Source organism: Haliaeetus albicilla, chromosome 8 (assembly GCF_947461875.1).
Source record: "Haliaeetus albicilla chromosome 8, bHalAlb1.1, whole genome shotgun sequence".
NCBI classification, from domain to species: Eukaryota; Metazoa; Chordata; class Aves; order Accipitriformes; family Accipitridae; genus Haliaeetus; species Haliaeetus albicilla.
The window spans coordinates 39,453,687-39,481,066 of record NC_091490.1 but is presented as its reverse complement, the minus strand read 5'-3'; the positions used below and the strand labels follow the sequence as shown (position 1 = coordinate 39,481,066).

The 27,380-nt window shown below is 45.3% G+C and overlaps 2 protein-coding genes and 1 long non-coding RNA gene across 6 annotated transcripts; all 3 read left to right on the top strand.

Moving 5' to 3' along the window:
* Positions 1-796: 796 nt before the first annotated feature.
* UQCR11 (ubiquinol-cytochrome c reductase, complex III subunit XI) lies at positions 797-3,162 on the top strand. Its single transcript, XM_069790082.1, has 3 exons — positions 797-917; positions 1,705-1,839; positions 2,894-3,162. The coding sequence occupies exons 1-2, from the start codon at positions 868-870 to the stop codon at positions 1,823-1,825; spliced, it is 171 nt and encodes a 56-aa protein (XP_069646183.1). The 5' UTR covers positions 797-867; the 3' UTR covers positions 1,826-1,839; positions 2,894-3,162.
* Positions 3,163-8,655: 5,493 nt separating this feature from the next.
* MBD3 (methyl-CpG binding domain protein 3) lies at positions 8,656-26,843 on the top strand. Of its 4 annotated transcripts, XM_069790081.1 has the most exons (9): positions 9,199-9,263; positions 13,650-13,706; positions 13,912-13,976; positions 16,411-16,570; positions 18,332-18,469; positions 21,174-21,264; positions 21,762-21,939; positions 23,084-23,281; positions 24,930-26,843. In XM_069790081.1, exons 4-8 carry the CDS (start codon positions 16,469-16,471, stop codon positions 23,274-23,276), a joined length of 702 nt encoding a protein of 233 aa, XP_069646182.1. In that variant the 5' UTR covers positions 9,199-9,263; positions 13,650-13,706; positions 13,912-13,976; positions 16,411-16,468; the 3' UTR covers positions 23,277-23,281; positions 24,930-26,843. The 4 variants fall into 4 exon arrangements, with proteins under 4 accessions (XP_069646179.1, XP_069646181.1, XP_069646180.1 ...); XM_069790078.1 differs by lacking the exons at positions 9,199-9,263; positions 13,912-13,976 and adding an exon at positions 8,656-8,726; XM_069790079.1 differs by lacking the exon at positions 13,912-13,976 and having other exon boundaries at positions 9,117-9,263.
* Positions 9,372-12,365, top strand: LOC138686513 (uncharacterized). The gene is made up of 2 exons (XR_011325881.1): positions 9,372-9,895; positions 9,993-12,365. It is a non-coding gene; the product is annotated as an uncharacterized lncRNA (long non-coding RNA).
* Positions 26,844-27,380: the final 537 nt, after the last annotated feature.

The window sequence follows — 27,380 nt, the reverse complement described above, 5'->3', positions numbered from 1 at the left end:
CGCAGAAATGAACCCAAAAGGCTGCATGGTTCAGCAACCCACGTCGCCCTGCTGGCACCAAGGCAGAGAAACACTTGAACCATCGGTATGAAATGTGACATCGAGTCCGGCACGCAAAGCGCTGATAAAATAGTTGTTCTGTGTCCTGGTGACAAAAGACGGGGGCTGGATTTTTTGCAACAGGTTCCGCTCTGTGAATCTCGGCTCTTGGCAGCCAGCGCAGGGTGTGAGGGCAGACGACGGCTGCTGGTGTCACTGCCCGACACCATTACTACAGGTTTGCTCAGAGGAGCATGGAAAGCATTTGCAGCCCTGACGCTTCGGCAGGCCGGCCGCAGGTTGAGTGCTTTGGGCTCCAATGTCCCCCAGGACTTTCTGCAGGTACGCAAGCAGCTGAGCTGGCTTGGAGCAGAGTCTGGGGAATGTTATGGAATTGATGGTGGATCTAGGACCCACTGCTGAAAAAAATCTGGCTTAAAACTCCCTCTCCTGTTGGGAGAGGCTGAGCGGCAGCGACGAGGGGACTTTGCAGAGGCGCTGATGGGCACTGGGGAAACTGCACTTTCCTCCACCACGGGGGACGAGAAGCAGTCCCAGCTCAGTGTGGGGACAGCCCATCCCCTCAGGGCTCGTATCCCCTCTCCGTGACCGGGGACGCGGCTGTGTGGCGGGCGCGGCGCCATGAGGGCCATGAGAGACAACGACCAGGGGTGGTGGGCGTTGCCATGACAACGCCGCTTGACTCAGGCAGCGCCGCGGGCACTCCCGTTCAACGCGCATGCGCAAGGCACGGGGTCCTTTGCGGCGCGGCGGCGCGGCCGCGCATGCGCGGTGGGGGTGACTTTGAAGGCGGTGGAAGGTGGCGGGATGCTGAGCAAGTTGGTGGGGCCGCGCTACGTCCAGCTCCTTCAGAACTGGTGAGGCCCGGCCCGGGGTTCCTCGCTCGACCCCGGTGTTCCTTCACGGTGGGTCTTGGGGGCGGGGGGCGGGCCGCGGCCGGTCCCGGGGTCCACGGTGAGAGGTGCGGAGCAGGCCTCGCGTCCCTCACCGTGGACGCCGGCACCGGCCGCGGCACCCACCGCGCACCTAAGGAGTCTGAGGGTCTTCCCGAGCCCTCTCCGTTCCCCTGCGCTTTGTTCCGCCGCTCTCTGTTCCGTACGAGGTCCGCTGGGGTCGGCCCCGCGGGTGCGGAGCAGCGCCGGGGCTGGGTTTGAAGGGCGGAGAGGGGCGGACTGGGGCGGGGGGAGCGGGGGGTCTGCCTGGCGGTGGTTTGGCAGAGGTGGATTTGGCCTCCGGATTGCTCTGGCTGTCTTCAGAGTGTCTCAGAGCTGTAAATGTTTGTCACGGCACGGTGCCAGCGGGTGCCGCTTTGCAGGGTTGGTAAGGGAGAATGAAGCAGCCTGCGGGCCAGAATAAAGGAGACGCAAGCCATAGGAGTAGAATAGTTAAACAAATAAGTATGTGTTTTCTTAATTTGCTAATGCCCTTTTTAAATAAAAGCATATCAACCTTTCCTGTAAAATATCTTGACTGCCCTGGGGACTGTTACTTTTACGTGGATGGGAGAGTCTTTCAACGTTTCTGCCAAGCTTTTTTCTTGATTGACGTGACTTTCCCAAGTACCTTGGCAATGAGCATTTGCCAGACCTTTCACAGTGGAGAATTAATGTTGTTTACCTGCACATGTGTGTGTCTCTTCTTTAGGACTCCCACCCTCGTTACATGGGGTGGTGTAGCTGGTACTGGTTTAATATGGTTCACAGACTGGAAGCTGGTCCTTCAGTATGTTCCCTACATCAGTGGCAAGTTTAAAACTGAAGACTAAGCTTCCCTCTAATGGTAAGTTTTGTTTGTGCATCTCTTAGCTTAAGTAGTAGCACTGTGTTGATGCGACAGTTGATGTGTCGTCTTTGTCCAGGGCACAATTGTATTGTTGGTCCAAAACAGAGCTGCTCAATTTGATTGTTCAGGACTTTTTTTTTTTTTTTAATAAATGGGGCTTCACAGAGTCCCAGAAAGAATATTAATAAGAATATGTTTTTCAAGTGATTATTTTGCAAGCAGTGGATGTTTCACAATGTAATGTGGTTCTTTAAGGGAGTTAGGAAGATTTTTTGCCTTGCATTAAAGGATACTGACAGGAAAAGGTCCAGACCAAACTATAGACATCTCAATACTTGTTTTTTCTGGTCAGAATAACGGTTACATTTAAATCTTGATAAATGAAAGTAAGATACTTGCCTTCAAGCTACAGGGTATTTTATAGGGAAATCAGTGAGTCTGGAAGTCACAGAGGAAATCATTAGTACTTTGGTAAGTCTCTTTTTCCAGAGATACTGGTTGCAGTTTAAACAATTTACCATGTTCTCCCCATTTTCAAAATATGCATCATATGAATCCTTTGTGTAACCAAAGGATGAGAGAAACTTCTCATGAAAGTCAGCTGCACTTGTAGCATCTTGGGTGACCGTAGATGTTTATAGGCAAGTCAGTGGAAAAGCTCTCAAGTTACACAGAGGCAATTAAATACTTAGTAAGGGCTTTCTTTACTTAAAAATTGTCTTAGCCAAGTAGTAGGAACATGGATACATTCCTGAGACCACAGTGTACGTTCTCTGTTTTGAAATAAGAGCTTTGATGCATCATTGTTCATAAATCATCTGGAAAGAGCATATTCCTCTACAGGAATAGGGAAAGAGGATGTTTCTATGGTGGCCTGTCATTCATTCCAAAGAGACTGTAGACCTGCGTGCCTGCGTTCTGGGGTGCCTGTATCGGCTTTTGTAACAGAAACTTCTGGCCTGGATCCTGGAGGCTTTTGAAATCTGTAGTGTTGGCTGCTGTAGCACTTTGCAGGAAGCACTGCTTAATGATTGCTTTGTGTTTATTGTAGGAAATTTATTGCTGGATAGAGTGTTTTGGAGCCATCCGTCCGCTGAGACCCTGCTTTGAGGTGAACTTGAAATGCCCAATACAGATTCTGCAACAGGTCGTGGTGTCCCTCTCTCTCCCATGAACAGTTGTGACCGCTGGGTTGTGAACAAATTTGACTTCACTGACCAGCCTGCCTAGTACTCTTCCTCTGATCACTTTCACGGCAGATCTTGTCCTAATGGGAGTAATTTATAAACCTGATGTACAAAATAAACCAAGTGAATGATATTTTTGGTTTTTTGTTTTACCTTCTTAGTCTGCATTTTTTAGACTAGACTCCTGGTTTGGGTTATGTCTTCAGCTTGTTTGAGTGTGTGTTCTAAGGAAGGCCTGCCACGTGTTTGCCTCTTCTCATGCTGGTTCCTCAGGCATCAGCCAGTGGCTGCTGGGATGCTATGTTTGATGAGCCTTTTGTTTGTCCCCGGGCAGTTGTTGCTCATCACTCCTAATACTGCTGTAGTTCTTGAACTATTCTTAGTGATGTGTTGATTTTAAGCTAATCGTTCCTAGATCAGTAGCAACTGTGGACTCTTGCATGCAATTAATTTTTCATAGCCAATATTGCAGAGTTTCATGGTAACACAGATTCCTGGCATTTAGTTTAAAGCAAGGTTTTCTTTCTTTTTAACATCAATTTGTGGACCCCTTAAACTGTCTGATTGGGCACACACCATTTTAAAGCTGTGTGTGCTGTCTGAAAACAGGCTAGCTTTCCTGGCTTAATCTTGGGGCTCAAGGAAGGCAGTCCACAAACCCTGGGAAGCTTTCAGTGTACCAGGGTGAAAACCAGTGGTTTAGAGAACTGCTCAGTTACTTTCTTATGTGGGTTTTGAGTAGGAAAAGAATATGTATCCAGACTTCATAGGTATATTTGTCAACATAAATTGGTCATGAAACAACCCACTACCAGAGCCCTTTAGATGAAAAAGTTTTTAGCTGTTAGAAGAGGGAGGTACAAGGATTATTCTTGATCTGGTCTCCGCCACTAAGCCACAGCAGACGATTCAGACTTAGGGGGCAAAGTTCATCTCTTGCCACAAAGACCAGAATTTGCAAACAAACGTATCTCTGTGTAAGAACAGGATCACTGTTTTCTCTCTGTTTAGTGCCAAATTTCACCTCGTTATGATTTTTGGCTGTAATGAAAGGTTCTAATCTCTTCAGGGAAAAATCTCAGTTGTAGTAGCTGTGCTGCTTGGGTATCACCTTCAGGGCAGAAGGCTTCTGAGTGATGTTTCTGTGGTAAACTGTTGAAAACCTGCCAAAACGGTGGCACTGTGCAGGATGCTTGAACTGCTTATTTAACAGAATAATTGCTTTAGCATTGCTTCAGCAGCATCATTGATAATTAATTGGTGGGGCGGGGAATATAATTTTTGCATGCAAAACTCCCTTTGCTGCCCTGCTACATCCAATAGGATGGTACAGAAGCTTATGGTGTAATGGGATAGCTGTGGTATTTCCTCAGTCTGTCCCAGTCCCCTGCTCCAGCAGTGCTCCTGAACTCCTGTCTGACTCCCAAAAGGCTAAAGCCACTGTGCTGTGAAATGCTGAGAATAGGTTTGACCACAACAGCCGTATGCTATATACAGGGATATTGATATTGATCCATTTTCATCCAAAGTACGCCTTGAAAGTGGACATTATATTAGCCTGTACTTACACGTCATCAGGATTGTAAGTTCAGACTTGAACAGTTAAGGTTCTGTGCTTTTACTTACCTGTTTAACACGTCTAGACAGGACGGGCATAATATGCTACTGCTGACTTCAGAAATGACCTAGTTTTGTCTTGTTCCCGTGGGCGGGCGAGCCTCTGCTCCCAAGGCTGAGACTGTTCTTCAGAAGGTCTTGAACTGAGGGTCTGTGTTGCCCATTCGTCTAAGGACCCTGGTCTCCCCTAGTTGTCAGTCTGCACTTCTCATTAGTGAGTTACCTTTAGCAAAGCCCCAGTGACAGCATTGTGCACAGCAGATGAGACTGGAAGATATTTAAAGGAGAAAAACATATTCAAAATACCAAGTGCCTGCACAGGCAGGCCCTGCAAGAAATGTACGGACTTTGGATTTGTTTGCCCTTTGGCGATTGTTTAGCTGCTTGTTTTCTGCAGCATGTCAAATGATGGCTTTGTCTCTAATTAACCCTAGGATTAGCGTATAACTGATTTAACTTGTAGTAGTCCTCCTTCCACACGAGCAAGCACTCTTCAGAAATACTGTATTAGAAATATCTTCTGCATTCTTGGGCAAATTTCTGTTATAATTCAAATAATTACTGTTCAAGTGTCACAAGTGATCTTTCTATTTTTTAATATCCTAGCATTGCCTCTTTTCTAACAGTTAATTATTTTTCAGAATGAACTAACCAAGTGTCACATACACTAACTATGTGAACAAATTAGTTAAAAGGCAACAACCTGACAGAGGAGGAAAAGCTTCCCTGTCAGAACCTGGAGGGTTCCACCAGAGGGCACAGTGGCGGCCAAGCTCACGGCGCTTTGGCTCTACAGAAATCAAAAAGCAGCTTCAGCTCTGGGTTAATGATGCAACTTCAAAACTGCCTCTCAGAAGAGGAAAGCTTGCACTCCTGCCTTCTCCTTCTGAGTGTCCATGCTGGCACCTCCACTTCACTTTCATCATGAAAGGTGTAAGTGGAGATGGGACAGGGAGTCATTACTGCAACCAGCCCAGCACCGTCAGTCTGCTACATTCAGCCCTTGTTGGTCTCTTCTCTTGCCGTCGTCTCGTGGAGCAGCCTCAGATTCTGCCCCTCTGCAGGGGCTGGTAGATTGGGTGCTCCCTGGCAAATTCTGCTCTGAAATAAGCTCCTCTGTTGGGTCTGGAATATTTGGCTGCAGAGCAGAAAGCTTTCAACTAGAGTTATCTGCAGGGCTAAATGGAAGAGGTTTTTTCTGTCAGGATATCCTGTTGCTCGCTTCCATGGCTGACAACAACTGATTTTGGTGATTTTTGGTTTATCCGCTAGACCTGGAACAACATGGACTCTCTGGCAACTGAATACGCTTTCAGCTGGTGGCAATATCTGCAAAGACCTTATCCTCTGTACCTTGGCAGCATTCTCAAAGGAACACTGGAATATTTTCCCTTGGGCTCAAGAGAGAGTCTCTACCCAAACATTTCATGCAGTCCTAGGAGAGTAAATGTCTTCCCTTTTGCAAGCTGTTGCTGCACCAGCTGTCAGTGAAAACTGACTTTCTAACTACTGTTACCCTGAGCTTGAGGTTGAGTGGATGTTTAAGAGGTCACCTTGTCCATCCCCACCCTGCAAAAGGATCCACTCCCCAGCTTTTGCAGTTTATTCTTAAAAAATGCCATTGAGGGAGATTTCACAGTCCTCTACGTCGTCTGGGTCTGTGCTTAACTTCTCAGTTTACACGTTTGGCAAAAAGAAATTCTCTCCCCTCCTGCAATACAAGCCTGGTAATTCTTTTCCTTTTACATATTTGAAGGCTATTATGAGATCTCAGCTGTTTTCTCGAGACTAAACAACCCTGGTTCTTTCCTCTTCCCTCACAGGTCATTTTGTAGACAGCTGATGATTTTCATTGCTCTCCTCTTGGCTTGCTTCCAGTCACTCCATGTCTTTCTCAAAACGCAGCACCCAAATATGGACGGCGTGTCTTGCACGATCTCATTTCTCAGTGAAAGGTTCACTCTGTTTTGTGGCTTTGATTTTAATCAGTGAAAGAGGAAACAATCAAGTGGTTAGCGTGAAAGAGAGAGCTACCAGGTTGCCACCCCTGGTGCTGAGGGTCGCTCCAAACTGGTGGTTTGGAGCAGAGGGAGGAGATGTGGGAAGGACTCTACACCTGGTTTTGCTCCGAGGTGTAGTCAGCAGCGGGATGGAGTAGGTTACCTCGTGGCATTGGGGGGGTTAGGGCTCCGCTTTCAGGTGTGCAGCGCTGCAGTCTCACCCTTATTGAGTTCTGCTCCCAGTTTCCCCATTTGCTGTGCTAAACAAGAGCAAACCGCATCCCTTTGTGCCTCAGTTTCCCTTTATACACTTCATTTTTAATCAAGAAGCTGTATTTCAGTACAAGTTTTTGGTTAGAATAGTACGAGTTTGGCTGGGTTGTGAGGTTGTGGGGTTTTTTTTCTTTTACAAAAAAGGGGGAAGTTTATGAAAAATACGTGCATTTATGAAAAATAATGTGGTTTTGATCAATACTGGCGATTAGGACTTTTCTGATCTGTGTGTTCAACATTGCAGGAAATAACAGCAATAGCAGGGCAACATATTTCATAAGTGCAAGCCCAGAAGGAGACAATGTTAAACACAAACCAACAAAACCAAACCCAATCCCTAGAGAGATGGAGTGCCTTCAGGGCAACAGAAAGCTCCGTATTGATTAAATTGAAGACAAAATCCCCACCGTCGCGTATCTTAAATATAAAAATCTTCCTGTACAAAGCAAATGCAACCCAGCACCTACAGGCGCACCCGGCTCTTTGAAGTTGTTTTCAATTCCTACCCCAAGTCTGGACAACTCGCATCCCGTGCGTGGGGGACTCTGGGTTTCCTCTCGCCCGCGACACGCGTCTCGCATCCTTCCTCGCGCTCCCTGCTGCTTTCCAAATAAGGGAGTTTGAAACAAATGAGGGAGCTGTTTTAAAAAAAAAAAAGTAAAACTACCGACCGCTTGTTGCACAGATGTGGGCTGGAGGAAGCGCTGGAAGCTCAAATAGACTAAGTAAGTTCGGCGTCAGAAGAACTGAGCGGTGGCTGGAGCTGCGCTCGCGTACGTGGCCAGGAGAGCGGCGAGCCCTGCCGACTGCCACAGGATCTGGGCGCGCTCCCACGGACGCTGCTGTTCTGAAGTCCGATGGGGATCGCTTCAGGACTGCTGGTCCGTGCAGGATTCTGAACAAAACCCTAGTATGTCGCTCGTTCGTTGAAGGAAAACTAATTGCTCTGACTCGCTTTGGAAGGCTGCCTTGTGGCGCTCGGTGTTTTTCAGCACGTGGATGCTGTAATGGCAAGGAACGCGCCGCTGCCAAAACGCAGGTGCTCGGTAGCACGTTATCCAACCGGGGTTTTCCAGGCAGATGCTAACCGGCAGCGGGAGGCAGGCACCCCTCTCCCGGGGGTACCGCAGTAGGCGACCTGGCCACCCGTAATAAGTTGTGGTTTACGCTTTTTCCTGAAAAACTTTTCATTGCTTTGTCTTCACACCGTCTCCTCCAGAGCAGACATTCCTCCTCCGTGTTGGGTTGGGTGGGTTTTTTTTGTACGGATCTCTTTTTGGATGTTGCCCCAGGAAAAGGGGTACGGGCGCTACACGGGGCGCTGCTCCCGATTGTGCGTGGTGAACCCAGAGAAGCCATCTCAGAAAAAAAGCCCCTCTGAGAGGGGGGGGTCTGGCAGAGCAGGCCACCTCTTCCACGCAGGGTCTCGGGTGGTAACGCCGGGACGCGGACCGCCTCTGGTGGGGCTGTGTGCCCGACCCCCACGTCCTGGCGGGTCCGCCTCCAGCCCCGCGTCCCGGATGGGCGATCCGGGCGTTCCCACGTCGTCCGTGTCCCCCCCCCCCCCCCACTCCCCTTCCCCTCGGTGCGGGGGCCGGGGCAGGGCAGGGGGCGCCGGCGGGCGGCGCTGGGGGCTGCCGCGCGGGTCCGGGGCTGCAGGGGGCGCGAGTGGGCGGACGGGGCGGGGGTCGAGGTGGGGGGGGGGCGCGGGACCGAGCCGCCAGTCCGGCCGGGGCGGGCGCGGGGGGAAGATGCCCAAAGCGGCGCTGCCGGGACACCGGGGGGGGCCGCGGCGGCCGGCGCTGGGGTAAGGCCGGGCCGGGAGGAGGAGGTGGGGGGGGGGGGGGTGGGCGGTGCGTGGGGGCCGGGAGGAGGTACGGCGGAACCGGGGTTCCCGCCGAGCGAGGCGGCGGGGAGGGACTATATCCACCGCGGCGTGCGCGGGCGGAGGGATCCAGTCCGCGGCCGGGAGGCGGGAGCGGTGGAAGGGGCGGGAGCGGAACCGCGGGGGCGGGCGGAGCGGAACGGAGCGGCCGCCTTCGGCGTGGAGGAGGCGGGAGGGCCCGGCGGAGCGCGGAACGGCGCCAGGGCCCGGCGGGCGCCCGCGGCGGCGGAGGCCGCGCTCGGCGAGAGGGCGGCGGGCGGGAAAGCGGGGACGAGCCGCGGCCGCAGTCGCCGCCTCCCGGGGCGGGGGGGTGGGTTGGGGGGGGGGGGGAGGCGGCGGGAGCGTCCGGAGCAGCCGCCGGCGGGAGGAGAGCGCGGCGGCCGGGAAGAGCCGGTGGCGGCGGCCGGAGGCAGGAGGGAGCGGCCGCGGGCCGGGCCGGGCCGCCATGGAGCGGAAGAGGTGGGAGAGCTCAGCCGGGCCGCGGCGCCTCTGGCTCGGGCCCGGGGTGCGGGGTTTGGGGGGGGGGGGGTCTCGGGCCCGGTTGGGGGGGGCTTGGGCCGCGCTTCCTTGCGGCGGGGTGCCGGGAGGAGACGGCCGCCCGGTGGGAGGCCGGGACACCGGGGAAGGCGCCGGCTCCGTCTGTCGCTGCGGGTGGACGTGCCGTGGGGGCCGGTAGGGCTGTAGGTAGCGGGTGGTCCGGGCACCTGTACCCAGAGGTACCGTAGAGGCGTGCGTTGGGTCTGGGGGGGGGGGTGTCTGCCAGCACCCCGCCTTGCTGTCAGAGACCTGCCGTGAGGTGATGAGCGCCGTGGAAGGGGGCAGTGGCCTTTCGGGACCCCCCCCTCGTCTGTTCAGAGCGGCTGATGCCGAGGAAATACAGTTACTTTTTTAATGTCAAATAAATAAGGTGTTCGCGAAGTAGCCAGGGTATCGGTGGGAGTGGTTGCCTGCCGCCTTAGGGTTCGTATCTGCTGCTTTTTCTGTATATTAAGGAATTAGGGGTAGGGTGAAGAAAGAAGCTTTGGCCAGCCTGCGGTGACGGCTGCTGCGATAGATGGGAGTCCAGGGGCAGGGCTCGGGATGTGTTACCTGTGAGTATTGCTGCTGGGGGAAGCATACGGCCGGGGAGATGCTTGCTCTGCCTGGAGGATTTCTATTAATATCAATGTATGTCTCATATGGCTGTAGGTGGGCCATATGGATCCTTCCTGCACCCATAAGAGGCAGCCTGAGTGCACCGGCAAGCTGATGTGTGAAACTTAGGTCCATCGGGAGCTGGAAGAGCGTAGCAGAAGTTACCCAGGTGTCCTTATCTGGCCTTTCTAGTCCGCAAAATGTATGCGATCAATTTCTGCATGTGTTAGGTTTCATTTTTTAAATCAGATTATGGCTGTGAAAAAAAGCATGCTGTGCTAGGTTTTAGGTGAACCAGCAAATACCATCCTTGAGAGCATGAAGCTGGAAGTGCCAGCTCCACTGCTGCAGCTTGGAGTCTGTGGGGAGAAGAAAAGACCACGGGCAGCAGCTAGAGGAGGCGCAGCTGAAAGCTTAAAAGATCCTTGTTTTTCCAAGAACTTATTTTATTTGTAAAGTTGCAGTCTCAGAGCTGAACTTAAAGTAGAGGGGGAGAGAGGATAAGTATCCTATTTTTATTCCCAAGTTATAATGGATTTTCCCTTTATATCAATTTGGACAGAGATCAAAGGTATAATAGGGCCCTGCTGCACTAATTTTTGGTTGCTGTTGCACTTTGCATTACCTCAGAGTGGAAAAATAAGTGTGTGGCAATTTATTAATACCTCTGCTATTTCTGCCTGTTGTTTACCTGGATGATTTTTTTTGTCCAGCTACCCTGAATGTACAGATGCAGTAAGTGTTTGTGGAAAATTGCATGCGTGGTTTGGAAACGAGCACTCTCATATGCAATAACCAGCCTTGAGAATTAAAGCTGAGCCGAGGTGATCAGTGGTGGGGTGGCAGTTACTGCTTTTTGCGAACCGTTGTTTAGGGCTACTGTGCTTTCTATTGGAGGTTTCCTTTTGTAACCCTAAGCACTGGCAGCACCAGCTTTCTGCATGAAGGTTGCTGTTGAATACAAGTTCTGCTTTGGGCAACAAGACAAATGGGTTGTGCGGAGTATGTTCAGCCCGTGAGATGTGAGTCTGTGCGAGCCGGTTGCTGGCTGGAAATTAAACCCTCCTTGAGGTGTAAGTCCCTGGGCAGATTTTTAGAAACAGTCCTAGAACCTCAGTTGCTTACCAGCTGTTGATTGTGCAGAACTTTTTTAACTGGAGTGCGTTCTCTCATCTGCCTGTGGCTTAAGAGTTGGGAAACCCAAGAGGGTGTCTAGCTGATGTAGTGGAGCTTGTGGGCCAAATTCGGAGGGAGCAGGAAAGGTGCAGGATTTCAGGAAGGGAAGCGTGTCAGGGATTTTGTGAAAGTGGTGGGTTGTCTTTGAGAGAGCTTTGGCTACAAAGGTTCTCTTCAAACTCAGTGTTCTCACCTAGGGGAAGGAGAATTCAGTGCTGCTTTGTGTGGCTTTTCTTCATAGTATTTTTCTGCTGAAGGTTTGATGACCAGGTGTCTGAGAAGTTTGGGATCGCTGCTCGTCTCTGCTTCGAGGAGTTGTTGACATCGCTGCTCTGGAAAACTTAACAGAACTCTTGGGTGAAGCTTATTTTGTTGTGAATTTCTTACCTGTGTAAAAAGCTGAAGAAAAGATTTTTAACACCCGCCCAAGTATATTTTGGTCTGCATACTTTTTTTTTTTTTTTCCCCCAAAAAAGGCTGTGGAGGACAATGCTTTTACTGAGACTGTACTTTGCTCTTTCTCAGTTGTTCATTTTTACCCACAGTTCCCCCAGGGAAGCTCTCATGATGTTTGAGATAAGCCTTATAAAAATGGCTGGTTACATTTGGGCTCATTCCTGTGTTATGAGACTGCCGCTTGGGTTCTTGTTTAGGCGTGGGGTGCTTCTGGAAATGAAGAGAGATTTTGCATGTATCAGAGTTCTTTGTTTTGGGATTGGGGTTTTTTTTTTGTGTGGTCAGAGCCCAAGTTACTGAAGAAAGACAACCCGGTTGCCCTGCGGGGCAGGGAGCATCCCTTATATGCTGCCGCTGGCAGCAGTGCGGGGTCTCCATGTGCCCATAAATACTGCAGGGGACAGCTCGATTCCCCAGGGCTGCTCCGTGCAGAGCTGAGGGCACCCATTTACGGAGGGATGGGGAGATGCCGCTGTGTGGATGTGTGAAGACGTGGGGTGGGTTATGGCAGCTGGAGGAGTCACCTGGTCTTGCTTGTTCACGCCAGTGCTGTTTTATGTGCGCTGGTGAAAGCTGCAGATATGTCTATGCTAGCCCGTCCTGGGATAACCAAGTTGTTGAAGTGTGGGACCACCGAGGCAGGAGTTGATGCAGATGCTGCAGCCAGTGATAACGTGAAGATGCTGCGAGAGAGGGGGACGAACGGTGGCAGTGTGTGAGGTGTCCCCAGGTACGCATCTCTCCCTAGGAAGCAGTGTCGGGGGGCATACGGCACCCAAAAAAGGGCCCCAGCACCAGGCTTTGTCTGGAGCAGAGCTGGGGAGAGAAGTGCAGAGGAAGGAGGCTGGAGTGGGCTGTGACTCCCCAGCTCTGTGCAGGAGGGAGCATGATTGAAACAGAGAAGGAAAAACATTTTACGTTATACCCGTCACCCCTCCACCGAGGAAATGAGGCTTTGGGCATATGCTATTGATCACCCTTTTTTACGTAGGTTATTCCTGTCTCCATTTCTTTAAGAGGCAGGCGACGTCTGGGTTTGTTCAGGGTTTTTTTGTCTTTTGTCCCTTGCTTTCCAAGTTGTGCAGATCCTGCGTAGGCTAAATGGGGAGAGCGGAGGGGAGGAGACTTGTGTAATGAAGGAGGAGGGGAGAGGGCCTGGGCTTGCAGTCGGTCTCTCCTTAAGAATATAAGACAGGAAACAAAGGGTGAGCTGCACATGGAGACCAGCGGGCACCTGGCAGCGCCTGGCCCTTCAATAGCCTGCCACGCATTCAGCTTAATCCGCACCCAAAAAGTCTGTGAATAACAAATGAGGGTGGCTTGGGTTTGGGCATACCACCCCTCGGTCCTCTTCGGGTCCGTTTTGTTAGTGCCGAGGCAGGCTGCGCAAGCAGATAATGTGTTGGAGCTTTTGATGGACGAGCATGTAAAATCGTTTGCAACTTTGCAGTTGCCTTGCTTTTCGTAACATGGTGAAGTGTGAAAGACCTTAATTCAGGAACCAAGTACAGCGCGCTCACAGTATTGGTGTCTGCAGTGTTTAGAAGAGGTTGGGTTTTGCAGCTTTGTACCAAGATGTCTCTCTTCTGGGTCTCTTCAAAATCTTTGCCTATCAAAAACAGGAGTGCAGAGCAAAGCTTTTGCTCTGGAGTGGAAGGAGGTAAATTTTGTATGTTGTGACATTTAAAGGGCACCCAAGCATTTTAACGATGTTCAGCATTCATAAATGCTGGTTTACTGTTTCTGTGCCTTGTGATGTGCAGCAAGCAATCCTGCTGCTCGAGTTTTGTGGGTTTTTTTTGGCTGCCTCCCCCCAATCCCCTCCTCCTTTGATCCTCTCAGGTGTCTGTAGGTGCCCTCAATGGCTGCGTCCTGCCAAGCATGCTCCTGCCAGAGGGACCCCAGGAGCTCCAGAACACACCAGCCACCTCCTTTCTGTTTGTGTTTACTGAGCAAGTTTACTGTCAGCTTTGAGTTGTAGCTTTGTTTCCCGGTCTGCCGTTGTTCGGAGAAGCTTGGTATGGTATTGCCTTTTTCAAGACATAATCAGAATAAAAGTTTTTCTTCTGAACATTTCAGTGCTTTTCCTTTGGGCCAAGCTTCCCCAGGAAGAGACAGGACTCTGAGTCATTTCAGGTGGGTTTTTTTAGACATATGTGGACTTTGAGCAGCTTTTCAGATCCATTGCAAAATTACTAGAACACATACTAAACGAAAAAGCTGAAGGGCTATGTTCATTTAAAATACTGTCTCTGAGTATATTGGGCTCTGTTGTTCTGGAAGTTATGCTGCACTTCTAAGTGCACAATTTACTGTAATGTATTATTTTTAAAATTACTAGGACACCAAACTGTAAATTGGAGCTGCGGATCTTGGAAGAGGAAGCAGTGTCGTATTCTTCATATAGTAAGAGTTTCTCTCCTTGGCTTTGCTGATGGCAGCGATGGCTCTGGCCTAAAAGCTGCTGGAGTTGGTTATCTGGATTGAGGCATATAACTCCCTTTTATATTTTTAAAAAGTAGTTTCAAATTTGAGTCTGGACCCAGTCTCTGTTCCTATCTGCTTGTTCCTACTCTCTGTGTCATCTTCTGGCCCAAGTGTTTGTGCAGCTCCGTATTGAACTGCTCCAGCTGAGGAATAATCAGTGATAAAGTGTTTCCTCCTCTTCTCCCTGCTCTCTAAAGATGGATTATTTTTCCCATCTGGTTAACTGTGCATTTGCATGAACGCTTTCATGCTTGAGCAGTGGTGGTGGCAGGGAGTAGATACGGGTCAAGATAAGCAGCTTGGGAGCAATCGAGGCCAGGAGCTTGCTAAGCAGATGCTGTGTGGGGGATGACCACCACCTTTTGGTCATAAGTCCTTCGAGAGACTTTTTTAGATTTCAGTTTAGTATAATTCATATTAACCTTGTCTCTCAGTTTTTTGGAGAGCTTTTAATACTTTGGCTCTTTCTGGTTTTTTAATCTTTTGTTTTTGTATACAGAGTCTGACTTGGACTAACTGGTTTGCCACTGTCCCACACTAGAAATTCTGCCCTTAATGCTGTTTTTTCAGACCTTTCCCCTAATAAAGGCTTCAGGGAAGCAGATAATGTGTTGAAAAGAGGCTTTTTCCTTTGAGTTTTTTCTTTTGAGAAGACTCTAGAGAGGTTGTTAGTACCTTACCACTGCGACCACCACCACTGTGGTAGTGGGGTCTATGCTGCTGAAATAATAGTATTTCTTTCCTCTCATCCTGTGACAACTTTATTATTTCAAGTTATTCTTGGCCTTCAAGTAGAAACCTTGCAACAAGTAGCCTGCATTTCTGGCTTAAGGAATAACAGAAGAAAACCTTAATCACAGAGCTCCAACTGTCCTCAGAAAGCATTTGAACATCATTGATGTTGATTTGTCTCCAGCAGGTATAAGTTGCATTGATACCATTTCTCTCCTCAGTAGAGAAAACAGGGACTCTAATATGTAGGTACTGCTTCTAGTCATCTGAAGTTCAACCCTTCGATATTGTGAGGTTGCTCTGGACTGAGTTGTGGAACTCAAGGGTGCCACCACTGTGTACAATGGGCAACCCATTAGTGAGGTCTCACTGGGATGTGACCGTACATCTGCTAAATGAGATCCTTGGTACATCGAGAGCAGAGGGTATTTGTAGGCTAGGGAGGAGATCACCCTGCTTCCATGCACTATGGCTGAAAAAAATGTTCTAACACTACTAACTGCTCTCTAAAAGAAGAAAATAGATAAATAGGGGTGGGGTGGTAACTGGCATTTTTGGTCTTAAAATGCCTTTCACCCAACTAACGTGTGTTTAGTATGATAGATGTATGTGGAGTGAGCTTCTACTAGATGGGTACTAAGATTGAATATGCAAGTTGCAGGAAACCAGAAATAAGAGAAATGAAGGGAATGGAGGTGTTGTTATTATGCTAAATGAGAATGTGAAGAATACTTTGTGGTTATTGTCTGTATAGTTCTGCACTGCAGTCATAACACATTGACTTATTTTTGCTTTATGCATAAGAAATAAAAGAGCTTGCCTAGCATTGCTTTTTGTAGTAGTGCAAAAGGTTATGCTATAATATTAAAAAAATAAAAAAGAAAAAAAACAACAAGGAGTTGGAGTAAGTTGTGCCTGCTTGCCAGGTTGTAGTCTTTCATGTGAAACAAGGTGTTTTAAAAGAATCTCTTTTCAGTTTTGCCATTAATGGAAAGTTTTCCAAGGTTTTGACCTTTATCTTTGCATCATTAAAGCTTTGTAAACCTTTGCTTTGCAGCTTGTCAGCCCTTAACTTCTGTTCTTTCTCCTTGCTACTATGTAATCCTGAAGTTAAGTGTTCGGAATGCTACCAAAGACCTGTAATCAAACCAGAATGTGCTATTCGGGGGGGGGGGTGTCGGGGAAGGAGTTGGAGGAGATGTTTGTGGTGCTAGTCAAATGTAACACTCCTGGGAGAAGAAATTATGCTTGAAAATGGGCATTTGTTTTTTGAGACCACTGAATGATAACTACATCTGTGCTGATATCTTCCATGTTGGTTATTGGGTGAATTATGCTATGTTCATTTATACCTGGTCTGAATGTTCCTTTTTACGTATAAAAACGTAAAAACATGGTTTGCACTTCATGTCTCTTCCACAATAATCATAAGAAGGAGTTAATATGAAAGCAATAATATCCATTTAGAGTTTAATGTGAGCTTCATTCTTGGAAGTTCAGCACACATTGTTTTTCATGAAGGAAATAAAAATAGCCTCTCCTGAGCTGCAGCGAGCGCTGGTATTGAAGTCCAGAGGGTTTTAATTTCCCTCCTTGTTTCTTTTCTGTGTTTTCTTTTCAGCCCAAGTGGTAAAAAGTTCCGAAGCAAGCCCCAGCTGGCGCGCTACCTGGGGAGCTCGATGGACCTGAGCACTTTTGACTTCCGCACAGGAAAAATGTTGATGAATAAAATGAACAAGAACAGACAGAGGATGCGCTATGACTGTTCCAACCAAGCCAAAGTAAGACTAAGATGCAGTGGCAGCTTTCCCCTTTCTGTCTGCTATTGTACTGGCCAGACTGCCTCTCAGAACAGTATCTGTGATAGCGTGAAAATTAAGCATTCTGTAATTAATGTGTGAAACTGGAGTTGAGGACGATAACATCTCTGTTATGGGGTGTTGGACAAATACTGCAATTCACTGATTCTTCCAGGGTGCTGATACCATGGAAGAATATTGCGGTACTGCTAAATCTTCTGTACAGAAGGGCTGGAGGGAGGGCTGGCATCTTTTTCTCTTCCCCTCCCTGGAGTGTGAGATTGCCTTCTCCAGTGCGATCTCCTCCAGACCCGTGACTCTCCAGCTGACTTCTGTGACTGTGCAGCAGCTCTGCTCTGCTCTGGCATTTGGTTTGGGAGAGGAGGGAAGAGTGGCCTGGGGCAGCAGGGACGAGGTAACGCAGCCTCCTGCAAGCGAGCGACTCCATGGGGCTATCCATAGGCCGTGCTGGTATCTCGGCTTTGGATTTGATTTAAGGAGGGGATGTGTTTCGGGCAAAAAGCTGAAGAGGCAAGAGGATGGCAAGGCCTATTTGTAGAACAAAATAAAAGAGTCTGTGTTTGGCACCTGCTAATTTTGATTGTTAAGGTTTAGTCAAGATTACAGTGACATTGGTATACTGCCTGTCTGGATAGATTGGCTCATGTCATTCTAAGTATCTTTATCAGATGCTAAAACCTTTTGCAGAACCCAGAAGCTTATGTCTATGCACCTAAACATTAAATGTGGAAAATAGCATAATGCTTGTTTTCTAAATATGTCAACCACTCAAGAATCACCATCATCAGAGTGATTGGAACGTTTACTTACAGCGCTAGGTGCTATGGTGATATTTTAAAAGAAACTTGCCTTGCTGCAGAGACCAGCAGCTAACACACATCTCATAGGCTAAAAATTCTGCCCAAACCTTTCAATAAATGTACATGTAGTTATCATTGGCTTATAAATGGATTAGCATACAGATGGTTCAGAATGATATTTGTCCTGAATACATCTTTTCTACATCTCATGAATAAATATGTTAAGCAGACGGAGTGTCTGCGTCCTCAAGAACAAAGTATGTCCTACAGCCATTTCAAGACTTGCATGTTAGATCTCAGGAACGAGGAATGGTCTTCCTGTGTTTCCACTAACATAAAATGCAGTCATGTAGTGAAAACTTGTTTGTTATGAGCTCCGTTTAAAAATAAGTTTTGTTAAGAACCGAAGGTAAAAAAAGTGATCACGGTTCCAGCTGTATTGATTTGTCTATTGGTGTCCACAACTGAATTGAAACAGAAAGGTTTAGAATGGTTTCTGGATTCACAAAATGGTCTCTAAATCCCACTTCATAATTTTTCTAATTATTACAAATATTGTGTCAGTCTTCTGTTTTAGTGATCTACAAATGACTTTTCAAAGTGCAAACTCAGTATTCCGACTCCTAAATTCTGTCAAAATTGGGATAAATCAATGTGTATAAACTAGAATGAGAGGAGGCTAGTATGTTAAGTAGGATGTGAAAGAGTGGAAAACCTTGTTTAATTTTGATAGGTCTAAGGCAAGATTTGAAGGTAGTTATGCATTTTTAGCAGTCTAACTCATATAGCTTGAGATGAGACAAGTTTTCAAGTCCATGAACTCTTCTTTTCCCCACTGTACATCTTCATGGCTGTAGTAGCATTTTAGCAAATTGAAAATATTTGTATGGGCTTTTCCCCTCCTTTTGTTTGAAATTTTTAGGGCAAGCCTGATTTGAACACAGCACTGCCTGTCAGACAGACAGCCTCCATATTCAAACAACCTGTCACAAAAATCACAAACCATCCCAGCAATAAGGTGAAGAGTGATCCTCAGAAAGCTGTGGACCAGCCCCGGCAGGTAAGGCTTGCAGCTTAGTAGCTGCTTCTCCAGAACTAAGAAAATCCTGGTTTTGCTGCTGGGAGTGTCCCAAAATAAACCACTTTAACTTTGTGATGCTGAACAAATAGTCCATGGCAATTTGAAGTCTCTGATATTTCAGAAACAATAACTTACAGTGCTGCCAGCTTTTAAAATCAGAACAAAACCCATTTCCAATATACAGTTAATATGCTGTCTGCACTGTGTTTTATAACTAAACTCCAACCTTTGTTTAGATCACAATTCTGCTGTAGTTAAGCCTTCATTTCCTTAATGCTGACATTAAGTATTATCTACAAATTTAGGCAGACATGGTAACCACTTCATGGGACATTTGCATTGTGATTGGAATCACTGTCAAATGTTCCAGTTGTATCAGAATTCTGTGTTTCAAGAAATCCCTGTTCCTGTACGGACCACATACAATGTGGTGTTTGTGATGTAGTGCGAAGGATTGTACCCCCTGCATGGGCCTTTTTTTCAGATGCTTGTGTCAGTAGTAGTTAACTCTACCTGTATGAATAAGGTCATAAATTCACATGGAATGTCATTATTACTACAAAATCAAACTGTTTTTCTTATCATACTGTGTATTTGCAAAAAGAGAATACACCAAAACTAAAGGAAATCTTTCAGTTTAATTTCATCTAGTGAAAGGATGCAAAAAGCATGCTTAGGACAAGTATGGCTTTGAAGTTGGGCACTGGTAGAATAAGATGTACCTGTTCAAAGCAGCCTTTGGAAGGCATTCTTATTTCATTAATATTACCTAGAGCTGACAGCCTGTTTCCTCTGCAGAGCTCACACCAGGGATTCTGTGAATCCTTTCCTGTAGTGAGTCCATCTTTATAACTTTTGGAAACTAGATGTTCAGCTTCATTAGTCTGTTCAGATGCTGTCATCAGTATCAATTATCAGTACAAGTTAAACTCTTGCAAGTCTGGTGGAATTAAAATACATCATTCCAAGAGACAAAGTGATTTCAATAAAATTTAAAAATACCCTATAAACTACCCATCTCTTACAATGAAAACCTTTTCTGCAAACTTAAAAACTACCTTTCTTAAGTGTGAGAGAGGTTCTATTTGAAATGGAGTTGGGTAGTTTGTTTTGGTGGTTGGTTTGTTGTGGGGTTTTGGGGGGTTTTTTTGGTTTGTTTTTTTTTTTTAACAGGTTGCTAGGGTTTTAGCATGCTTTTCTAAGGAAGTAGAGCATGTGTGTTCGTAGTGTTGTTGCAGTTCTTCTAAACCCCTTGGCTAATTAAGACAATAAAAGAGGACACTAAAGATATGACATTGATATGCAAAACTCTGAGCTGGATAAAGATTTGTATCCCTCTTGTGGAAGAGATTGATATGTGAGTGCAGATTGATGTGTGAATGCAATCTATTAGACAGCAGAGATCAGCCCCAGTACACAAAGATGTTGTAATCTGACCTGTGTAGTTTTGCTGCTCATGTTACTACTTGTTGTAATGCAGCTTCCTAGACTCTGCTCGTGCTTTCCTTATGTAATCCTTTTTCTTTTCTATGACAACATTGGAGTCTGTTTTCTGAGAAGGTCCTTTAGAGGTTTTTATGTATATAAGTGTGTATATATAAAAAAATAAATATACTGTATATATAATATATATACACGTATTGGTTTATATATTTCATTTTCTGTTATGTATCATAGATGGGGCAAACTTGCTCTTTCTTGTGTCTGTCTTTGCAATATACATCTAAGAGTCTGTTAAATTACAGCTTTAAAGTATTTTACTGGACTGCAGCTTATATTAACCTCTGGTCAGCAGACTCCAGATGTTTCTTCAAAATTTGAAAGCAGTGCTAAGTCCCGTCATGCGCTGGCTTAAAATTCATCTATTTGAAAGTCATAGGCTAGAGAATATCCAGCCTGTGTGTTTTGGCTGTCACTGTACTTATTCCCCATGTTGTGAGCTGGTAATTGGAAAAGTAATGTGGGTTCAGTTGCACTCAGATTTTGACAGGCATGAAAAGGGGCCATGTGTGGACTGTTTGGGGTAAATTCTTAGTTTCTCAAAACCTAGATAAAATTGCTTTCTTGCCAGACAACTGGTATTCCAGCTATTCGTTGATCATCCTTATATATGTAGACTGAGAGCTGAAGGTGTATCTAGGTAAAGTATCTGACTTCCCACCAAACCGTGCATTCATGTGTGCTTAAGCTTGAGGAGAACCTGATTCAAAATACAGTAAAGGACTAGATAGATATGGTTGTTCCCATGAGAAACTGCTAGAGAGGAATAAAATAATGCTTTACCTTGGGAAGAGCTTGGATACAATTCTTGCATTCCTTAACTTCTGTGGTATGTGTGACACAGCAGGAGAGTAATAGGAGTGTAAAAAAGTCTGTCCCACACTCTGTGCACTTAAATGAAAGCCAGCAAGCCTCGCCTTACTGTTCCAGTTCAGAAGCAGTGAAAGTACCTGTCCCTGGAAGAAAAGGTCTCTCTCAAGGCAGCAAATCGGGAGTTGTTGCGGGACTGATTGGTAATGAGGATTGTTCCTTACTGTCAGACGTGGCAGACCCCTTTTGTAGTAAATCTAATATAAAATTGTCTGCAGCAGTGTTCTGCCCCCTTTAGATAGTAAGCAGGTGCTTTGTGTAGTTGTCAATTCCATTTCTGTTTTGTGCCAATAAACACTTTCTTTGATGTCAGCTCTTCTGGGAGAAGAAATTAAGTGGACTGAATGCTTTTGACATTGCAGAGGAGCTGGTGAAAACAATGGACCTTCCAAAAGGTTTACAAGGTAATCAGAGTCTGCCCTTAACTCCAGGGGTGGCATTTTGATACCAATCAGCGGTGATCTGAAGGTATTGTGTTTGACCTCCTTGTTCTCCAGTGCTCGTCAGTGCTGTGGACCATTCCTGCTTCAGCAGGAACTGTTAGTACTGTGACTGGAAGTCTCGGTGCCCTTTGTCCTGAGGAGATACTGAAGCAAAGCTTCTTGACTTTTGTGTGTGTGTGTGTGTGTGTGTTCATTTTCCAGAAGCAGAATGGAAACAGCTTCCATTCCCAATTAGGTTTTTCTTGTGTAACAGAATGAGGAATTGATCTAGGTTTAAATAACCCTGGAGAGAGTTGTACAGGTGCTGTTAGAAGTGTTTAGGACTGAGATTTATGTTGTGTTACCTTTCTAAATGACAGTATGTGCTTTGCAATTAAAATTTAAATAATGCCTGTTATCCTGATTTGCTGTTCTTTGTCTTGTGCAATGTTGATTATCGCTTTTCCTCCCACTTGCAGGGGTTGGACCTGGTTGCACTGATGAAACCCTTCTTTCTGCTATAGCTAGTGCTCTGCACACTAGCACTATGCCTATCACCGGACAGCTGTCCGCGGCTGTAGAGAAGAATCCTGGAGTTTGGCTAAACACCTCACAGCCACTTTGCAAAGCATTTATGGTGACAGATGAAGATATTAGGTATTAAATAGAAATATCACTTACTGTCTTGGAACAAGGTAGAAAAAAATTGTTACACAAAGCTGTTCTCATACAGGCATGTACTTAAAGCCCATTATTTTTTATTTTGACCATGGTTACTCTGAGGTTTCAGGTTCATATTTGTTTTTCATGTCAGAGTATGTCTGCTTTTATTGAAAAAGGTGTCTGAATTTGAGTAACCTCGATTAAGGCGCCTCTAAGCAAAGAAGGGATTGGAGAAATCCTGAACAGTGCATTTCAATTCTCTTCACCTTACTGTGTGTCAGCACAGGACCAAATAAAATCACTAACTGCTGCGGTGGCAGTGAACAAGGATGCAATTTATTTAGGTATAGCTTGCTTTCAGTAATTAATTATATTGCTAAATCAAGACTGGTCAAATTCAGCTTTAAGCACTTGATAGAGAACTGAATATACTAAAGACACTAATCTGAAAGCACGCTACTTTGCATTCATTAACAGCGTTTAAAGGTAGTACTTGTTTTGACTGTTCGATTGATAAATCTTTTTGAATTACAGGATAACTTTTTTTTGTGCTTGATTTATATATGAATGACCAGGAAAAATGGTCTGTTTATAACTTTGTGATTTCCTGTGGCTGAGATGAAATAGGAGTCCCATGAGCTGCTGATTGTTGATCACTTCTTTACTATGACTGACAGAAAAGGAGCTGTAGAATTTAAGGTTGTGACTCAAAAGGAGAATGAGCAAAAAGATTGAAATGGTCAGAAACTTAATTTTCTCCAATCTCATTTCTGGAAATCTGAGCAGGGTAGCCTGACTTTTTCTTGTTTGAATTAATATTAGTGCTAGGAATTTTTTTAAAAAAAAAAAAAAGGTCTTGAGTCAGCTGCTAGATTAGGCAAATTTCAGGCAGAATTAAAAATGGTGCAGTCAATGCTAAGGACTTGTAATAGGAAATACTGGACAAGTTTTTAAAGTGTTCCTTTCATCTTCACTTACAGTATAATGCCAGGCAATTTTTTTACAATGCAGTTCTTACAGAGAGCTCTTTCAAAGCCATGCTTGTCTGCCCAGCCTTGTGTATGAGGGATTTAAGATGCCTTTCTCTTGAAAGAGGCAGCTTTGAGGATTGATGTTGGTGTTCGTTGATTTGGGGCAGGAAGCAAGAGGAACTGGTGCAGCAGGTGCGAAAGAGGCTGGAGGAAGCTCTGATGGCTGACATGCTTGCCCATGTGGAGGAAATAGCAAGAGATGGGGAAGCACCTTCAGAGAAAGAAGGAGGCGAGGAAGAAGGAGAAGAGGAAGAGGAGGAGGAGGAGCAGGACCATGACCAGGAGATGGAGAATGTATAGTCCAGGTAATGTGATAGCATCCTGTCTCACCTTAAACTGTACTTCATTGAATGCAGAAATGTTTCAGAAGGAATCTTAGTATATATTGACAAGTCTTTGCTTTTTAACATGTACTTTCAAAGCTGTAGTAGCCATGCTTTTGGGAAAAAAAAATGAAATATTTTGATGTGTGTGATGTCTGGTGAGTGCTTGCATTGTCATGGAGTGCTCTGGGCCTTATGCCTGTGTCAGGTGGTCTAAATGTGTAACCAGAATGTGTATGTAAGTGCTTGAAGGATTCTGTCTTGAAAGTGGATCAGTTCTTAAAAATGTATTTGTCTTGCGATGTCAATTTTTCCCCCCTATTTATTTATTTATTACTTCCTATGATAGGCAAGAGGACAGTGTGGTCAGAAAGGACAACTGCCACCTTATGGACTCAGCTTCTCCCCCTGCCTCTCTCACTTTTGCATTTTTAGTACACGTTTTCTTGCAGTTTACATTAGAGGAGGGCACATTTGTGGAATTTTTAAAATAATATTCGCAGACTGTTAGAAAAAGGCAACCTGTCCATCAAAAGAGGGAAGTTGCTAAAAAACTTTATATGTGGTGGGAATTTATAAACTGAAAGTTACAGAAGAACATATATATTCAAAATCTGGAAACATTTGAAAAATTTAAGATAGCGTAACAGTAGTAACTACCAGATTCACAGAAATGTGCCTTTACATTGTGCATCCCTTAAAAGTATCACAAAGGGCTTGCTTCTTGTTCTCAAGTATACCTCTGACTTTCACTTGTGCGGTGGAACTTTTTAAAGGTGTGCTCAGAATTTTTTTTTATTGTCTTGTAAACCAAAATAGCTCTGAATAATGAATCATTACTCTGTAGCAGTGCAGAAAAAAGCATATTCATAAGGCCAAGTCAAGATACACCGACAGGAATTCCCTTAAATGTTGTATGTTGCACTAGATAGTGACAGGGCACTGTGCTACAAAGCAGAGTTTTTCCTTGCTGTGGTCCTTGATGTGACCCTAGCCAGGAGCACTGAATGTATCGTCACTGGAGCTCATGCAGTGAGATGAAAACAGAACTCACTGATTTTAATTTTTGGTCATTTTAAGTTTTAGCCTAAGAAAAGCAGTTAGTGTTCTGCTGCTGAAATAGGATAGCCAATACCCTGGGTGCTTCATTATGTACACTCCAGAGCCTGTGAGGCAAGAATCAAGAACGTGGAGGGGGAAAAAGGGAATTTTTAGGATGAATAGCAGAAGAAAAGAAAAGCCCCTTTGGAGGGAGTGGCAGCTGTATTTCAGGTAGAAGGAAGAGTGATATATGTTAAGCAGTCCTTCAGGCTGGAAGGTTGATTATAATGTGAAATCTATTTGGCCTTTGGGAGACACCGTCTTATATCTGGGCTCTCTCTATTTTCCTGTTTTACCACATCACTAACAGTAGCTTTATTTGGACAGTGAATATCTTGCATTCCTTTCTACTACAAAGGTCTGGCAACAGCAAAGAACCAGAATAAACTGTCTGCTGAAGGTGAAAAACAGGAGATAAAGAAATGGATATGTTATGGCAATGGTGCTTTATTCTTTTAAGGGATTACTTGCTATAAAGATATAAAAAGTTCTTACTGACTTACAAGGTCTTTTTTTCTCTTTCTTCTAGGGAGTTCCATCTAAGAATTCCCAGTATAAACCCTATCAGCAGGGTCAGCACAACTATTTACAAAGCCAAGAGTGTCTGCCAAGTAAATTGCACCAACAATCCAACTGTACCTATGAGCATTTTGATGTACGCTTCAGGAAATGTTGAGAAGCTGATGGTTCATTAATTGCTGGGTAGTTTTGAAGATGGAACCTGACTAAACTCTACTCCCCTTCCTTTTTCTAAAGGGGTAGGGTAATCGGGAATGCAAAAGTGGGAGGGAATAAAGGAATATAAAATGGTGGGAGGGAAAATACTAGGAACCAAATTTCCTGTCCTTTTTTTTTTTTCTTTTTTTTTTCGTTGTGGGTCACTGATAGGTGATACATTTTTAAGCTTTTCTATTAAATTACCTTTAACAATGACCCATAGAAACAATTTTCTCTCTAACACAAGTGAGAGAGATGCTGTTTCACTCCTTGGCTACTCTGCTGTAGGCTACCTGTTTGTACCAGACTGTCGGGAGGTCATTTTATGCTGTGGATTGTCATTCCATATGTCAATTCGGGTCGCTGAATTCCTTTTCCTCGAAAGACCACATTGGTCTTGGAAGTGTAGTCTCAGAGATGAACTGCCAGTGCCTCTTCCACCTGAGGTTTTGATTAGTAGGGGAAGTTACACTTGAGGAATTGGTCTTACATCAATGGCAATTGGTTTTTTTAGTTAGTTCCAGCACCACACTGAATGCACTGCCGTGCACATTTTTGATACGGAGTTGTGTGTATGTCTGAGCATAGTCGAACAGAGTTCTCACGATAAATATACCCACTCTGTGGTATATTTTGCTTTGGTTTAAGTCAGGTCAGAAGGACCTTCTCAACTCGGAATGGAAGGATGACTCATTTCTGACTGACAATGAGGAAACCTTCCTCCTTTCTCTTCTGGTGCCAAGAACCCTGACCTCTGTTTCTGTGTGTGCAGAGGGAAGGGGATCCATTCCAATAGGTGTGTCTACACATCTGCTTTTGTGTGCAGTAATGTTCTGACCTCTTTTAAAACAAGAAAGAAAAAAGGTTGATTTTTCTATAATTGATATCTAAAAATGAATCTAAAGCTTTTTATTAAGTATTAAATCTTTCTTATTTGCATGTGCAGTGAAGTGACCAGCATTTTGTGTCCAAAAATGAAATGATGTGAAACCTGCCTTAATGTGTTTATAAGTATTTGGCTTCACCATGGGTACCTTGATTGATTCCTCAGTCTCTTCTAGTACGTCTGTGAGCATATTGGGGTAACTTGTGGCTAAAAATGGATTTATCTGGGGAGGGAGGATAGGGAGTGGGGAGGAAGATGAGAGTTTATAGCTTGGAGAATGTTGACTAGGTTGCAAAATTATTTTAGTCTTAGGGTATCCATTGCATAATTCATGCGTGGATGTCTCAGCTGAGAGTACAGTATAAAGTGGTGGATTAAATATTGTGCCACTAACCAATTGTACAAGTTGTTGGTACCCCAAAACTTGGGGAAGAAAGTAGCTCCCAGAGCCTTTATCATGTAAGAATGATTAGCAGTGACAGCAAGGGACCAGGGGAATTGCCTGGAAAGTAATAGCCTTTGGGAGTAGTGCAGCTTAGTGATCTGAATAGGTTTAAGCTCCTTGAAAAATATCCCATGCCAAAGTGATTGATACTGTATTAACTCTTTTCTTGAAAGATTTGAAAATACAAAATTCTTTGGTATTGCTCATTTGGAGTACTGCAAGAAGACTGAATTGTACTTTGCTGCTGCTCTACCAGGTATTGCTTTGGGGAACCTTACCTGGTACTGCAGCCAGTGAAAATTATTTTCCTTTTTGAACAGTCTGTTATGGTTATTATTCTGTAAATCTGTCCTCTTGTAATTCATTGTGTTGAATTAAATGTTTCTCACAAAGTAGAGATTCTTCTAGTCTGCATCAAGCCCCCACCTGGAGTTTTTGTGCTATGCCCCTTCCAGTCATTTCTGCGGAGACACTCTTGCTTTTTTGTTGTGGGCTCCACTCTGAGATTTGGATCTTGGTATTTGGGACCCGGCAGAGGGGATTACAGAGTGAAACTTGTCGAAAGCCAGTTCTTGCTGCAGAGTCCTGCTGTGTCCTCACCATGTAAGAGGCTGCCAGGGTGTCCTGTCTAAGGGGCAAATTGCTGATATGGTCCTTTGAATCTCAGCTCTAGCAGTTTATAACCCATATTAGAGGTGTTCCTTTGACCATGGCAATCTTGTTCTGACACTATTTCTTTTTTAAAACTTGTTTAGTGTCTAGCAATGTCTTTATTTACTTTTATTTGAATCTAAATATATTATAAACACATGTATATTATAAACACGTGTAGCACCAGAACTTAGATGATTGAGATGTTGATACTAATATTTTGATATGTTGAATATCAAGTTTAAATTGCTGCCAGCTTGTGTGCCAACTCTTTTGTTTTC

Coding starts and splice junctions, on each gene's coding strand:
- MBD3 (XM_069790078.1), top strand. CDS start 8,671: ATGCCCAAAGCGGCGCTGCCGGGACACCGGGGGGGGCCGCGGCGGCCG. Junction 8,727..13,649: donor CCGCGGCGGCCGGCGCTGGG/GTAAGGCCGGGC, acceptor TGAACATTTCAG/TGCTTTTCCTTTGGGCCAAG. Junction 21,265..21,761: donor CCTTCCAAAAGGTTTACAAG/GTAATCAGAGTC, acceptor TCCCACTTGCAG/GGGTTGGACCTGGTTGCACT.
- UQCR11 (XM_069790082.1), top strand. CDS start 868: ATGCTGAGCAAGTTGGTGGGGCCGCGCTACGTCCAGCTCCTTCAGAAC. Junction 918..1,704: donor GTCCAGCTCCTTCAGAACTG/GTGAGGCCCGGC, acceptor TCTCTTCTTTAG/GACTCCCACCCTCGTTACAT.